Here is a 14,828-nt window from a genome sequence, read left to right on the forward strand (position 1 = left end):
AACCTCGTGTCTGTTTGTTTCGTCCCATATGCGGCAATTTTGTGTGTTAACAAAGTCATTCATCCAAAAATGCGTCTCGTCGCTAAAGATGATTTTTCAGCAAAAATCTGCATCCTCTTCCAAACGAAATCCAGTCAGTGAAAAAACTTTGAGCTTTTGGGTCAGCTGAATCTTATACGGATGTAACCCTAAGTTTGGTCGAAAATTTCACCATGTTGAAGTTTGCGAAAGACCGAGTTTTTGTGCACATCGAGGAATCTCTGGAGGAATTTTGGTCTGCTCTTGCGTTTCTTAAACGTACGGGTGTAGGCAGATCGATTACTTTATTGGTTGTTTCAAATTTGGCCACCAAACGTTGAAGAGTCGACTGTGAAGGGCCACCATGTCTACCATAAAAGGGCGCAATTCACCCAACGCCTGCACCAATGAACACTCGTTTTGATACTAAAGTTTTATCATTTGTACGCGTTGTGCAATCGCTTGACCTGCCATGGTAATTTGGCTTAAGTAACTGAATAATAAACAAAATATTGACAAATGTCATCAAGACAAAATTGCCGGCACCGGCTGCCAAAATCCACCCTTATTGAAAAACCTTTTATATATTTTTGGAAACGCATTGACGTTATTTTGTGATACAGGGTTTTTTTATTTCGGAAAATCTCAAATAGGACGTATTACATTGTATTATAATTATTGGTATTTATATTGAAAATCTGACGAATTAAACTGATTTCGACTGATCGTAGACATTTTTAGTGTCTTACCTGGATTAGGCCGCATACAGATGAATGATCCAGAGTAACAGTAGCAACGTCCGCGGTAAGCTTGGTAGGCGGGTGCTGCGTGTGAGTAGTGTGCTAGACGGGAGGAACACGGGGCTCGTGGCACACAGGCGACCTTACAGGACACCTGCAAGGAGGCCTCACAGACGCACAGGTCTGTGCACTCCGCTAACTCCGCAGACCGATACAGCTAGAACATATTTAATTCAGTATTATTTAGTATTTTTTGTGTTGTTCAGTATATAGGAACTTTATGTATGATTATGTTATATTGTTAATTAATAGTTGTTAATGAAGAGCTAAGGTAAGCTTGATTTATACGTCACAGAAAGACAATTTAAAAAAATTATAAAATCGAATCATATTAGAGAAGAATTTAAAAAAGGATTGCGTTTCTTGTGTTGGTAAAAAAAAATTAAGTTTATAAAGTTTAGACGCAATAGACACTTACACGTCTGGTTTCCCCCATTTTAATGTATTGCGCCTGATCATCACTCTCTGGCTTTTTAACAATGCAATATTTCGTTGGCTCCATCGTAGTGGTCGGGCGTGGTGTGGTCGTGGTAGTTGTGGTTGTGGTCGTTGTGGTTGGCGTCGTGGTTGTCGTCGTCGTTGTGGTGGTCATTGTTGTGGTTTCAATAGTCGTGACAATGATTGCTTCCAGTTCTGCGTCACTATGGATCTTTTGTTCAGACATAGTTGTGATCGGGGGTTGTTCTTGGCGATTCTCCTATAAAATTAAATAACTTAAAACAGTTGAAACTTAATGTATTGTAAATCTGTTTATAGAGGACTCATAGCAGTAAGATATAAAAAAAAACGTATAAGACGATAGTCGGGCAGATGTTTTATCTGTTAAGTAGCTTATAGGACAATAGGAATATGCTTAGGAGTTACGGAATTTAAGACAAATGGAAAGGGCAATTTGGCCCAGTAAACTTCTCCTTGATCGATAGTAACTAATACCTTCTCTGAGAGCCTACACACGCGTTTCAAGCCACTAACTGCAGATAAAGTATTGAATATTAAATAAGCCAAGTTAAAAACCCCTGCCATTCCCTTGACGTTCATGCAGTATATAGAGTGTTGCAAAGTGGTTATATTAGGTTGGAAAGCACTCTTTCATAACAAAAAAAATGTGGTTTTAAGGGAAAATAGAGGAGAAAAGGAATTAAATATAAACAAATTCTTGAACTGTTAATATAACTCAATTAAGACAAGTCCGAATGTAGTCTAACCTGCATAACGTCAACTTGCGACGTGCCGTGCTGGGTTGTATGCTTGTGGTGGTGTGAGGTGGTATGATGATGAACTGCTGGCTCTGGTGGTACTGTCATGTATCTGACGCCGTTGTCGAATGGAGTAGTTGTATGCAGGGCTCCGTAGGTTTTGACGTGGTAGTCGCTTTGAGATTCCACTAGAAATAGCATGAGAATATGGTTATAATTTTAGTTTATCACAATACAAATAGATTTTATTAAGTCAGAAAAGTATTTTAATAATTTCCCACGTATTAAACTTCTTGGATATTATCATTATTTCCCGATAAGAACGTTTTTTCGCCGTGTAGGCAAGCTTTAATTTTGGGCTGATGTGCTCATGCGATTTTTAAAATAATTGTTTTTGTTTATTGTTCAATAATTTAAGTTAGGAGTAACAAATATATCTAAGTAAGATCTGTTCATTTACGGTGTAAAAATTTGGACTTAAAGTAAAAACCTATTTCTTCATGTATCGTGAACTTAAAGTATTTAACTTCTTGTAAAACTCAAAAGTAATAAATTTAGCCAAGCTCAGTTAAATTAAGGCACACAGTAATTTTACTAACCGATAGCCACATACTTAAGATCTTTAAAATTGGTCAAATACTGTTATAATAAATACTTACAAACGGAATTTGTATATCTTCACCTATCAACAAGCATTAAATCAGGTTTGTCTTTAGTGTTAATTCGTAATTTATACTTACCAACACATGGATTGAGCCATAATAATCTCTGCCATCCAAGGCAATCGTAGAGCTGGGCAAAATCAGTTCCTCTGCAGGCGCAGGCAGCTCTTAGCTGAGTACCCAGAACAGCTACAACAGCCGCTCGGCACGCTGCTGGAGATCCAGCACAGCCTTGCGTCACGGCATCCACGGCACACCATTGCTCGTAGTTTTCCAGGCGGATTCTTTAAAATACAACCAATACTAATATAATAGATATAGATAATGCTTAGAATATTTAAGCAATTTTAATATAAATATCACTGAAAATTGGTTATATATTAGGTGTGGTCTTAAATTGAACGAATCCCAGGGACACGTAATAAAGCGTCTGAGACTGGGTATCTGGAATGTCCTGGAACAGTTACCCGCTTGTGGCGGTGAATATTATTTCAATTTTAGTTTGTTAGAAGATTTAAAGATAAATTTTAATATTCTATGATGAAAATTTTTCATCATCTAGTATGTTAACATTATTTAACTTTTATTTTTTAAAGCTAGTAAAAGACTATAGTAGTAGCGTTATCATACATTTGCGTAATTAATCTACACGCGGAAAGTTTCCCGGCTTTTATTGATCAATCTTCTCACATAATATCAACTTGGGTTAATAATAATAATAATAAAGGTTTGTTAAAATCCGTATTTAGTAGGACGAGAAGACCTGTGGTTCTGTACATTTGACTGGTCATATGTATCTGATCCGAATGAAGATTACATATAATAAACTACTTTTTGCCCGCGTCTCCGTCCGCGTAAACATCACTGTTGCGGTCAGTGAGAAATGTATAAAGTTTGCTAAAGTAATCTATGTTGCAGCCTTTTTTAAGTAACTTAGATACCGATTGCAGCGCCAACTGCCGGCCTCATTTGTGAATCTAAACCATTTTCACTGCCACCCAAACGCATGCAAAAAACTTCATTAAATTCGGTTCAGCCAGTTAGTAGTTCAATGATACGTACACGTACAGTAGAATAATATAGATTGATCACATAATAAGCACAGTTACGTCCTAAAACGATAACTAGTTGTTTTGTAAATCTGATATTCAGGGTACAAAATGTATATAATACTTTTGAATAAATTGGACGTTAGAACTTTTATTGGATACTTATAGAATATTATATATATATTCAAAACGACTTTAAAAAAGAAGGTAAGAAGTAAGACAATATAATAATTATTGAATAATATCATGAAATAGTTATAAATATATGAGATACATTAATATAAATTAAATATATTTATATATGAACTAAAAAGGTTTCATTGCGGTCAGCTGTAAATTGATTGGTTGAGCAGTGAATTCGCTTTATCAGCGAAAATTCGCTCACTTCAATTTGTTCGATGTCCGACAATTAATATGTATAGACAGTTACAACAGGCACGGCTTATTTTAAACGGACCTAAAAAAAAACAACTTGTTTTTTAACGCTCTAGCTATTTATACATGCAAAATTATCAACCAAATATTTTTTTAGTTTTTGCCTAAAGTAACAAAAAAAACAAACATGTAATTTTTTCATATTTTTGCAAGTAAAAAATCTGTAACATTCCCAAAATAGGCCTTTAAATCGTTTTAAAAAAGTCAAAATTATTGGAATTAAAAAATGTTACTATAAATATATCAACTTATGATCAAAACTATGTCTTATTTATGTTGTGAAAGAGAGCGCTGAAAAGGTAACTACGGTCATATGAATGTATGAACTATAATAATCAATAAGTTAGTGCATATGACATAAACACGTTTACGACATAGAATAAATACTTAATAAAAAAGCACTTTTATTGCACCTAATAACTGATTACTGCTAGTTTTTTCCTATGGCGACGTTGGTAGACGATCCATTATGAATATATGGCTCAGCCTGTTTTTTATGTAGAAAATAAACGGTAATAATTTAATAACGCAGATATAATCAAGGAATATTTATTTAGTGCCAACTAAAGACCGACTACTGATATTAAATTAAGACATAAAAAAATGTTTGACGAGAAGTTTCAGGATTAAAATGAGATACGTAAATGATTATTATAATTATTAACAAGTTGAGAAAGAGAAGAATAGTCTATTAGATTATACATGAGCCAATTAATCTTTTAACTGCAAATCTTATTAGATAATACATCAATGTTAATAAAAAATTCCGACAGACTATTTATTTTCTCAATTGTGATAAGACTTTTACGGTTAGGAAGACGAGACTCAAATTGCTTATGGTCTTAGACAAGCAGACATCTCTAGAATAATTTAGTCGAGGCCATGACGATATTTCTAATCAATTCCAAAAGTTATGTCTAGTCTATGTAAACTAGATTTAAACTGGTGATGAGATTAGCAATTTGTCCTGTATTGATTTTACGGAAGACTAGTCCCTGAAATTTGGTTAGGTTTCCGTTGCGATGTTCAGAATAACAATTTTTTTTCTATGTAAACAGACGAATATGTAGAATTTTATGTCTTAAATATATTTTAGAATTTCATTTTGATTAAAAAAATCCTATACTGTCCGTCATATTGTTAAGTTTTAGAAAAATCAATAGCTATTGATTTCAGACACGGGTATATTCTGTATGTTATTTACACAAGTTATTCTATCTTTATTCAAGTACTTTTGATTTAAAATATATTTTTTTTCAGATGACCTAAAAATAGTGTCAAAACTGAGCAATAATTTTATAGCTATTTTATCTTAATAACTAATGAATATATACTGTCAAGGACGAAATTCGTATTTTCTTATACAAAATTAGACGTCTCCGAGAGAAATTTATAACAACTATGAGCCGTTCTATAAATAACATATCAAGCTTTTTAATCGTGCGTACTATTTTGGAATTATTCTCCAGATTTATATGAATATTTGGTAACCTGTTTTGCTTACAACCAGGCCTGATTCCTGGCAGTAAAACCGAGTAATATTTTTGCTAACGAGATTATTTTAACAAACTACAATACGACGATTTAGCGATTATGTTTTTAGCAATTATTTAGTTGTAAACGAACGATTACACAAGCCCATGAATATAAATACAAATACACGTTAACAAAAACAAGGAAACATTATCAAATCACATAAACTTAAAACGTCATACGAACATTCTACTTGTAATTACATTAGCTGAAAGCGCTTCGCAAATTTGAAGTATGCCCTTATTTTAATTATTTGTAAATACGGCATACATGTGTTACGTTAAAATTTTATTTAAATTGCGGCCGTGTCGCAAGTAAACAGGGTTGATTATCCAACAGCAACGTACATAGCCATCGGCTAATTGAACTTTTCGGAAACGGCTCTGACGAAAAACAAGGATATCAGCTATGTTTGTTTTCACACACGTTTTAACGTTTCGTTTGAACCTCATCAGCGTTTTGTTCATATTATATCGGAATTGCGTTACTTTAAATTATAATTTATAAAAGTTAATTAAATTTATGTATATATTTGTATAAAGATTAGTAATATTAAATGTCTGATCAATGAAGCAAATGTAGGGGTTGCGTTTTTCGTAACATACCTAATGGCTAATACCTATATAATATATAACGTTTTACTGTATTTGGAAAGGAAACTACAGCCTAATTGTCATATTATATTGGACAAAATTTATTTAATTTTATTGTCATTTGTTTAATTTCAAATAATTTAACAAAATGGAAAGCCGTTATAAATTCGTAGAAGTAGAATGAGTTGATCATTTACAATAGAAGTGAAAAAGGAGAAAATTTTAGGAATGTATGTTTAATTTATTTAAAAATAATAAATATATACATATATATTTATATCGTATACTGATTGTTTGTTTGTCAAACTGATGAATGACTGTATATTTTATATTTTCCTCACGCTTCCACAACGGTAGGTTAAAATAACCGCTTTGCGTAGCTGTGAATTATAAAAAAAAATCAAACTGTAAATAAATCCTTCATTTTTATCTACATTTTGGTTATAAAAGATATAAAAACTAGGTCGTTTATACGTTTGATTTATTGCCTCAGCGATCTCTAGGTATTTACTGTTTCATGCAGACGGTCACTCGCTTCCAGTCGTTTTCATTCAATTTAGGCCCAATTTTGCTGCCGGCACTCAGTATTCAATACGATAAAGTTGTATGCACATTTGTAGAAAATATCACGGCGTTGTAATTAACTATATATTCGATATATTCTGTCTTTTTTTACTCTTTGAGTTAGTTTAATAAAGTGTAATAAAATAATATGCATCACTCTTGGAATTTTCTTCATCTTGTTGGGAAGGTCTCAAAATTATTTACTTTAAAGCTAGAAGTAAAAAGATAACATATATGAAATTTACACTACATCCTGAGTATTTTATGGACATAATAAAATAAATTTGTCCATCTTTTTCACTCCTGTGTGTTCACAGCCTAACTTAGTTACGTTATACGTAGAATGTTCCTTTCCAATAACACTGTGAGGGCCATCGCAAATGTGATTGCATTTTGGGTTTCTTTGTGTTTTATTTGCTTTTACTTGTAGCTAACGAATGTAAAATTATTATTTATTCGTCTTATATAATACGAATAAAATTACAAAGGAATTCGCATAATAAAACTGGTCATACACAGGATATTAATAGCTATCATTATAATTTTATAGTGCCATTTCACAGCTGTTATGTAATGTCGAGCAAATAGAAGAAGCTGTTTCAAAATGTGAATGTAATAATGAATGAAATACACAATAAGATTCAGTTATTCAAAATATGAATGTATCGCAAATGACCTGCATTCGGGTTCCTCTCGGCAGGCGTGGGCCAGGGTATGACAGGCGGGAAGCGGTGAACCGACAGCTGGTCGTTGGGCGCAAGATGGGTGTAATCTCTCTTGGGCATTCATGCACGAGTCTTCCTTGTTATCCGTTTTCCTAGAAGAAATTAGTTAGACTTTTACCATATTCAGCTTCAGTTTTATACACACTTTTTATTTACAGTACAACCTTAGGCGTCATAAAAAAGTAGTCATTCCATTTTTTTTTGCCGTCGAAAAAATATATTATTTCACAAGTATACATTTATTACTTCAATATAAATCCATCCAGTTATTTCTTCGAAAGATAAAAGTTAAGACGGATATAATCGAGAAAGATTTTTACTTAGTATGACTTATGACCATTCGACAGTATATGGGTATATCCTCAGCAGTGTACACATTAAATACGTTTTTAGCCTCTAATTAGGTGTAATTATTAACAAAATTAACCTACTTGCAGAGACAGAATGCGATTTCCGTGTTCCAATGTACACCAGGCTTCCTATAGAATCCCCTCAACGCTGACATACATCCCTCCCTATCGCAGTCGGTTGAGTGACATTTTTGAAGCACGGGCGTGAGTGACGTCACGCAGTCCGTATCCTTTATGCATGCGTCCAATGCAACGTGACAGGTCGATTGAAGGGCCACCTTTTCATAACCTGCTTTACCGTTTTCTTTGCCAATCCTCTCTGTTGGTTTGTGTTGTACGTATGTATTGTTTTTTGTTTAGTTAATTAATATAATAAGTAAATATGTTTCATAATAAATAACCTTTGAAGTTGTTCTACGCGTTTTAAAGCTTTTAAAATGAGACATGTTAGTTCTAACCTATAGACTATTTAAATTAAATTAGTTGACACAAGTTTATTATTATATAACCCATGTTTTATTTTAAAGAATTTGTTTAACCTTCCATAATTTTTAACTCCACTTGCGTACTTGAAACTCCAATTATATTAGATCTGGCGACTAAAAGAAATACCTATACTGTGTGTTGTATGTTATTTGTGTTTATTAATTTTATAATTATATATTATTTATCTTCATTAAAATAAACAAAAATATTAATAATTCTGTGGAACACACTTATAAAAAAAAAAAACAAAAATATGAACAAAAAAGTTTTTATCATAAAAGGATGTCAATATAAATACTTCATAAATCATGCTTAAAATATGTGTAGATAAAATATATGATGTTTTATTATAATTACAAAATATATATATAATACGTGAACAAAATTTTTCAAATAGTATCAAAACTCAAGTTTATGAGGACAGGTTATATTTAACAAGCAATATAAAAAATACCATGCTGGGGATAAATGACAGACAAATATGATAAAATAATGTCTTTATCAGTACAGTAGACCGTGAATGTGATGTCTCTAGAGAGAACTTACCGTTGTTGAATTCCATTTTAATATTAATCTTTCAAACCGGTGGTATCTGACAAATCGTGGTAGATAAATCTTTGGATTTTTAGCGTAAATTGCAAAGCTTCGCGGAGATTTACGTGTTTAAGCGCCTTTGGTAAATCGCTCCCTTTAAACTAATACTTCTACCTTACGGTGGATCAGGAAGAAAGCAGATTCCAAGATTTCTAAAGCGCTAAATTAAACCTCTCTAAGTGTGCTACGCAAAGCTTTACTCCTAATATGTCTCACTTAATCTTCAAAGTATTTATGTCTACTAGTCTAAGAAATCCGGTGTTGAAGGATCTACTAGTGTTTGAGGGATTAAAATGATCCAACCTCAGGGCATGAATGAATGAACTCTCAGGAAGTGCTATGATAAGGAATCCACCGTGTAAACAATGACGCGCAGGAACGTCTAAAATGTACAGTTCTGAAGCTGAAGTGTCCATTACGATTTCTATGGTTAAGTTGTCTGTCTGGAGTGTACCTATTTGTATTAAACCTATTAAATGGTATTTGTCAGCTAAATTTTTCGTTTCACATCATCCGACATCCTTGCTAATTGTCACTAAATTATTAAACGTCATACGTACGGTTTTCATCGATGTAGCCTGGTCCGTAGACTGTCTTGGTAGCGTATAGAGGATCTTCACTTCCCCCTGGCTCATGATTCCAATGGTGGTAATGGTGCCCATGGGGCCTGTAGTGGGGGCTTGCATAACGGTGTACGTGTGTCATTAATTTGTCCGGAGTGATAAGGTTGCCGTCCTGCGTTATGGACATACCACCAATCCATGACGTCACCGCCGTGGTGTTTCGATTTGCCGTCCGTCCGTCAGATATCAGCTTTACTGGAATGGCATCCGTATCACTTAGCTGTAGGAATCGACTACCGGTCCAAATCGCGAAGCTCTAGAGTAGAGACGATCGCGCAGAACCGGACGATATAATAAAACCCTACTAATTTGAATACGACAAAAAACAGCGTTCGACATAAACGACATAACGGGCAAAATCAAAATTTGCGTAAGTTTTTTTTTCATTTTGATAAATTTAGCAAAGCCTCCCGGGACAACAATTTCGCGGAACCATCGTCAAAGCCACTATGCCGCGCAGTAACCATAGAGATCGTACAAATAGAAGATGCAAAGAGAAAACATGCGATCATGCTTGAATTAAGGGTGAAATCCATTTCAGACTTTCAGAGCGGGCGACGCACCTAGACGCATTGGCGAAATATCTAGTCTTCCCATATGGCCCTATTGTAAGTCTGAAACGGTTTAAATAGAGGAGTAAAGGAAATAAGAAGAAAAAAGATAAAAGCATGCAGACATAAAGTAGGAGCGATTCGTTACATCTATAAGAGGATTTGAAAGACGTTGGCCACTAGTGATGTTGTCAATTATTCACTAATGGATGTAGTTCCAGTAAACTAAATGATGAGGACATGATGGAGATTTATGAAAATTTTATTAGAAAATTTTTGTGAATTTAAATACTATGATTACAAATAAGAGTAATCTTACAAAATCTAGGACGACAAAAAGTTTCAATGTTAATGTTTTAAGGTAAGTTTTATACTAGACGTTGTACAGTCTAAGTTTGATGTCTAAGAACCTTTTGCTTCTCTAACGCTCCTACCTTACGAAGCATAGCGAAGCGTGCAGTGCGATAGGCGACGGAATCCGATAGACACATAGAGAGAGAGGTGCGGCAGCGGCTCACCGTGGCGGGGTCTAGGGGGGCGCGGGGAGAGTAGGGCAGCGCGGAGGAGACTGGCGGCAGCGGCACGAGTCATCAGCCTGGTGCCGTTCTCGGTGAGCAGCAGGATCGTACCGTCGGGAGCAGCATAGCGCGTGAGGGGTGGAGCCCGGGCAGCCGGCCGCTTCGGCTCGAACAGCGCCCGGACTGCCGGTGGACATTCACCCCAGGCTGCCGCTGCCCCATAACCACGTTACCAACAACCACTAACCGCCCCCGTGCCAAGCCGCTGGTCGGAATACACTTAACGGATTTCATTTTCAAAATTTATGATAATTACTATTATCCCTTAAGAGTATTCCATTGAAGACGAAGTAGACGTGACAGTAAGGTATTATATGCCGCCGAAATACTCTATAAGTAGCAGTCGCAGACCATCACCGAAGGCCGAAGGTGTGAAGCCAAGAGTTGAGGTAACTGCGGGCATTTGTACGGTGTGTGAGGTCAGGAGTACACTAAAAAGAAGCTCAGTGTCCGTGAAACATAAAGGTTTACAGCCTGGTGTGGTTAAGTAATGATCTAAGTTATTCCTAAGGCCTATGCATCTAACAGTGTTCAAATAAAATAGGCACGTAAATAAAATAAAAAGAACATATAAACAAACAAAAGTAATAACGTCAACTATTTTTGTAAGGAGTCTAGTACTCTTTAAAGCGTTTTATATTGTGGAGTTGATTATTTTTGTTATCATCTTATTTTCATTCAACGAGTTGGTTGTGAGTTATTGTTGTACAATTTACAGGTAAGATAAGGTAACATTCTAAATCTAAGTGTTTGTACTGTGTTTCAAGGCATGGTTGGAGAAGTCATTGTATATTTGTGTCCTTCTAAACATGACGTTCTTATGTGTTCAAAACACTTAAAGCTTAAAACAACACAGTTATATTGAGTTTTGAGTGAGAAATATATTTTTGAAAACATAATATATTTTTTCTTTTAAACATATTAATAATAATCTTATATTTTTTTTAATATAAATGGTTTTGCGTGAATCTTATAATATGGAGATGAGATACTTGTCTTGAGATCTTGTTTTTATCATTATGATTTATTACCCTTATTCATAGTGATTGAGATTCAACACTTCGTTTGCTTTAATAAGTGTTTTTTGTACTTAAGGCCCTAAATTGGTATTTTTGGGTATATTTTTTCCGATTAGCTCTGGCAGTCTATTTGGACAGCTGGTTTCTTTCTCACGGTAAAAAGCAAACCAATATCTGACTTAATTTACTGAGAACAATAGAATTCAGGCATTCTTAGAATTAATATAACACATTATTTTATTAGGTTATTGTTGTATTTTTATTAGAGCAAAATGAGGTTGGTAATCTGAAAAAAATATCAAGTATAATGTTATGAAAGTAATATTAAATAACATTTATACTCACAGGCGATATACATATATATATATATATATGTATAAAATATAGTAACGCGATTTTTGCGTGTTATTTCATTTGTCGTAATAATTTCAATTACAATTTATTTACAGTGAACTCACATCTTGTAACCGGAAGAGTGAAAACGTATTACTAATATAAGTAAAGAAATATTGACAAAACGTCCTAACAGCAAACGAATACTATTTGCTGATTCCAGGTGCGTTAACGGAATTGCGTTTCAAAATTCTATTAACATAATAGAAAGGTGAAACGGGAAAGTAGCGTCAAAAGCGAAAAGAAACGTTCAAAAAGATTTCCTTGGAACCGCAAAGTACACTTGAACACAAAGGCAAGTGAATAGATTTCCTCCCCTTTGTTTCTTCACTGTATCGACTCTCGACTTAAATTAATATTCGATTGACGTATTTGGAAAGGAGTGTTGACCTTAAAGTGTAAAAAATTATAATTTGTATATAATTTTTAATAAATAATGAAGTCTCTGTGGCTTATGTCGGTATATTTAAATTCCACGTGAAGAAATCTATGAGGACCTTAAAGTAAAAAATCTGTATTATATAATTAAATAATATATATGAGGCCATAATCGAGTTGTGCTATTTTTGAAATTAAAATGTGCTTAAATAATTAAGTTTTAATTATGAATACTAATGTGGTTCTGAGACATTTTGAAAGGAAAAGGTCAAGGCTTCCAGGGGTGATACGTGTTGCGACACGCAATGATAGTGGGTTTGGCAAAACACTAACACCGACTGTTATGAAAACAAAACTTATTTTTTTGAAACTTTTAACCAATATTTTGTATTTCGTTTTAAACGAGACCTTTTTTTAATTATTCTTTCACGCCATTGAGTACAGGACTCGTTTATGTAACTTTTGTCTATTAATTACTCGTCCTATTAGTTTTTATTGAGAAAATAATATAAAATTACTAAGTTAATATTTATATACGTAGTTAAAACATAATAAAATAAACAAGTGTCACTCTGAAGTAAAGTAATTAAAGTAAGTATATGTATGCTGAATTTATGTGTGACAATCAATATAAGTATTTTATAAATGATATTATAATGTATGGATTTTATATATCGTTTTATAAAATTATTTGTTAAACCGCAAGTTTTAGATGGAATTTTGTGTTTGGAAGTGGTTGTGAAAAGAGCGCATTTACATTTTTTCTCTTATTTATATTGTTTGTTCTAAGCGGAGCCAGCGTCCAAACATAAAAATGCCATTGTAAGCTGTTACTAGTTGTGTATATAACCAAAAACAGTAAATTTAACACGAAATCCTTTTCGGGTTAAACCATAAGTATTTTTAAATATCGGTTGAAGTACTTGTTTTATAACTATTGATAATAATTATAGATTTATATATAATAAGATCAACGTTATCCGTTGAGATGTATGGTGAAATTTTTTTTTTATATTTTTTTTTGTTAATTAATAACATTATAAAAAAAAATATTTTTTCTAAATCAAAAATACGTATGTTAAATATGTTTCCTTATTGGATTACTAATATATGATTCAACAACTTAAAAACTTAACATAAATGGATTGTGTGTTTTGTGATTTCGATGTATAGTATGAACCTCTATATTCTATTGTCTTTTATTTTTTCGTGCTTATGTTATTATAAACTTTAAATAGGTATAATAAGGTTTGATTTAATATAAATTTGTATCCGCAGTAAGTAAACCTTTTTAGTTTCAGGACCATTTCTACAGGTTTACTTTCCTGTAAGCCGCGTAATGGAACAACGTTTCAAAAGTTTTTGTTTCCCTATTTATGTTTGTTACGACTTAGCTCGGAAACAACCAAACAGATTTTAACGGATTCAGCATAAGACAAAGTACGCTTCACATATTAAACAACACGAATAAAGTTGTAAGAGCCATTATAACTATGCTTTCGTACGGATAAGTACAAAATGTTTCATACAATGAACTTGTTATAGTTAAGCAAAGTCATTATAAATAATTATGAAAATTATTTACAATAGTTATATTTAATGAAGCAGAAAATATGTTAGTATCTATTTTAGAGTTGCAATTTTTTGGGGAATTATTGACAAATAATTTAAAGCCAAGACTAGACAGAATATCTAAGAGTATATAACATTCAAGCTTAGACCGTGTTAGTGTTTCAGTAACAGAATATTACATACTAATTATGTAGTGAACAAACAAACGAATGGGTGCTTTAATTGGTTGTTTAGACATGTTAATTTAGCTTAATTAATTTAGCTTACGTTTTGATTTCTACGATAAAATATTATTTAACTGTTATACAAATTACACATAACACACTGACTGTTAAAGAAATATTTAAAATAAATTAGTACTAAATAAACTCAATTGTTAGCCGAATATATTTTACAATTATGTTTTTAGAATCGAGAATCGGCTGTGTCTGTATAATGTAAACAAATAAGACTTGATATAATGACAACTTGTATTGATTTCACTGTCTAAAACTTCTTACCTATTTGTCACTTAAATTTTCATTATTATAAATAAATGAATTGATAACAATCATCGCTTTATAAAAAAGCAATTAATTATCTCACGGACTTTGACGGGTTAAATTTAAAGGAAACAATTTAGGAACTCATGCACCAGATTTATGCTGTTCATCACAAATATGCAAATCAAATATTGTGACGAGTGAAAAATATTCCGATTTTAGTATCA

At 33.1% G+C, this 14,828-nt stretch overlaps 1 protein-coding gene across 2 annotated transcripts in view; it reads right to left on the reverse strand.

The window, feature by feature from the left end:
- Window positions 1-14,828, reverse strand: part of LOC116775832 (uncharacterized) — a 112,549-nt gene that overhangs the window by 4,644 nt on the left and 93,077 nt on the right. The window contains exons 7-13 of one of the 2 annotated variants that reach the window (XM_032668811.2): window positions 9,566-9,823; window positions 8,007-8,244; window positions 7,527-7,667; window positions 2,755-2,960; window positions 2,024-2,202; window positions 1,237-1,515; window positions 768-975 (exon numbers count right to left, since the gene is read on the reverse strand). In XM_032668811.2, the coding sequence (XP_032524702.1) occupies window positions 768-975; window positions 1,237-1,515; window positions 2,024-2,202; window positions 2,755-2,960; window positions 7,527-7,667; window positions 8,007-8,244; window positions 9,566-9,823 (1,509 nt within the window). The remainder of the gene's footprint in view (window positions 1-767; window positions 976-1,236; window positions 1,516-2,023; window positions 2,203-2,754; window positions 2,961-7,526; window positions 7,668-8,006; window positions 8,245-9,565; window positions 9,824-14,828) is intronic. The other variant, XM_032668814.2, reaches the window with a different exon arrangement.

The sequence above is a fragment of the Danaus plexippus genome, chromosome 24 (assembly GCF_018135715.1).
Source record: "Danaus plexippus chromosome 24, MEX_DaPlex, whole genome shotgun sequence".
In the NCBI taxonomy this organism is placed as follows: Eukaryota; Metazoa; Arthropoda; class Insecta; order Lepidoptera; family Nymphalidae; genus Danaus; species Danaus plexippus.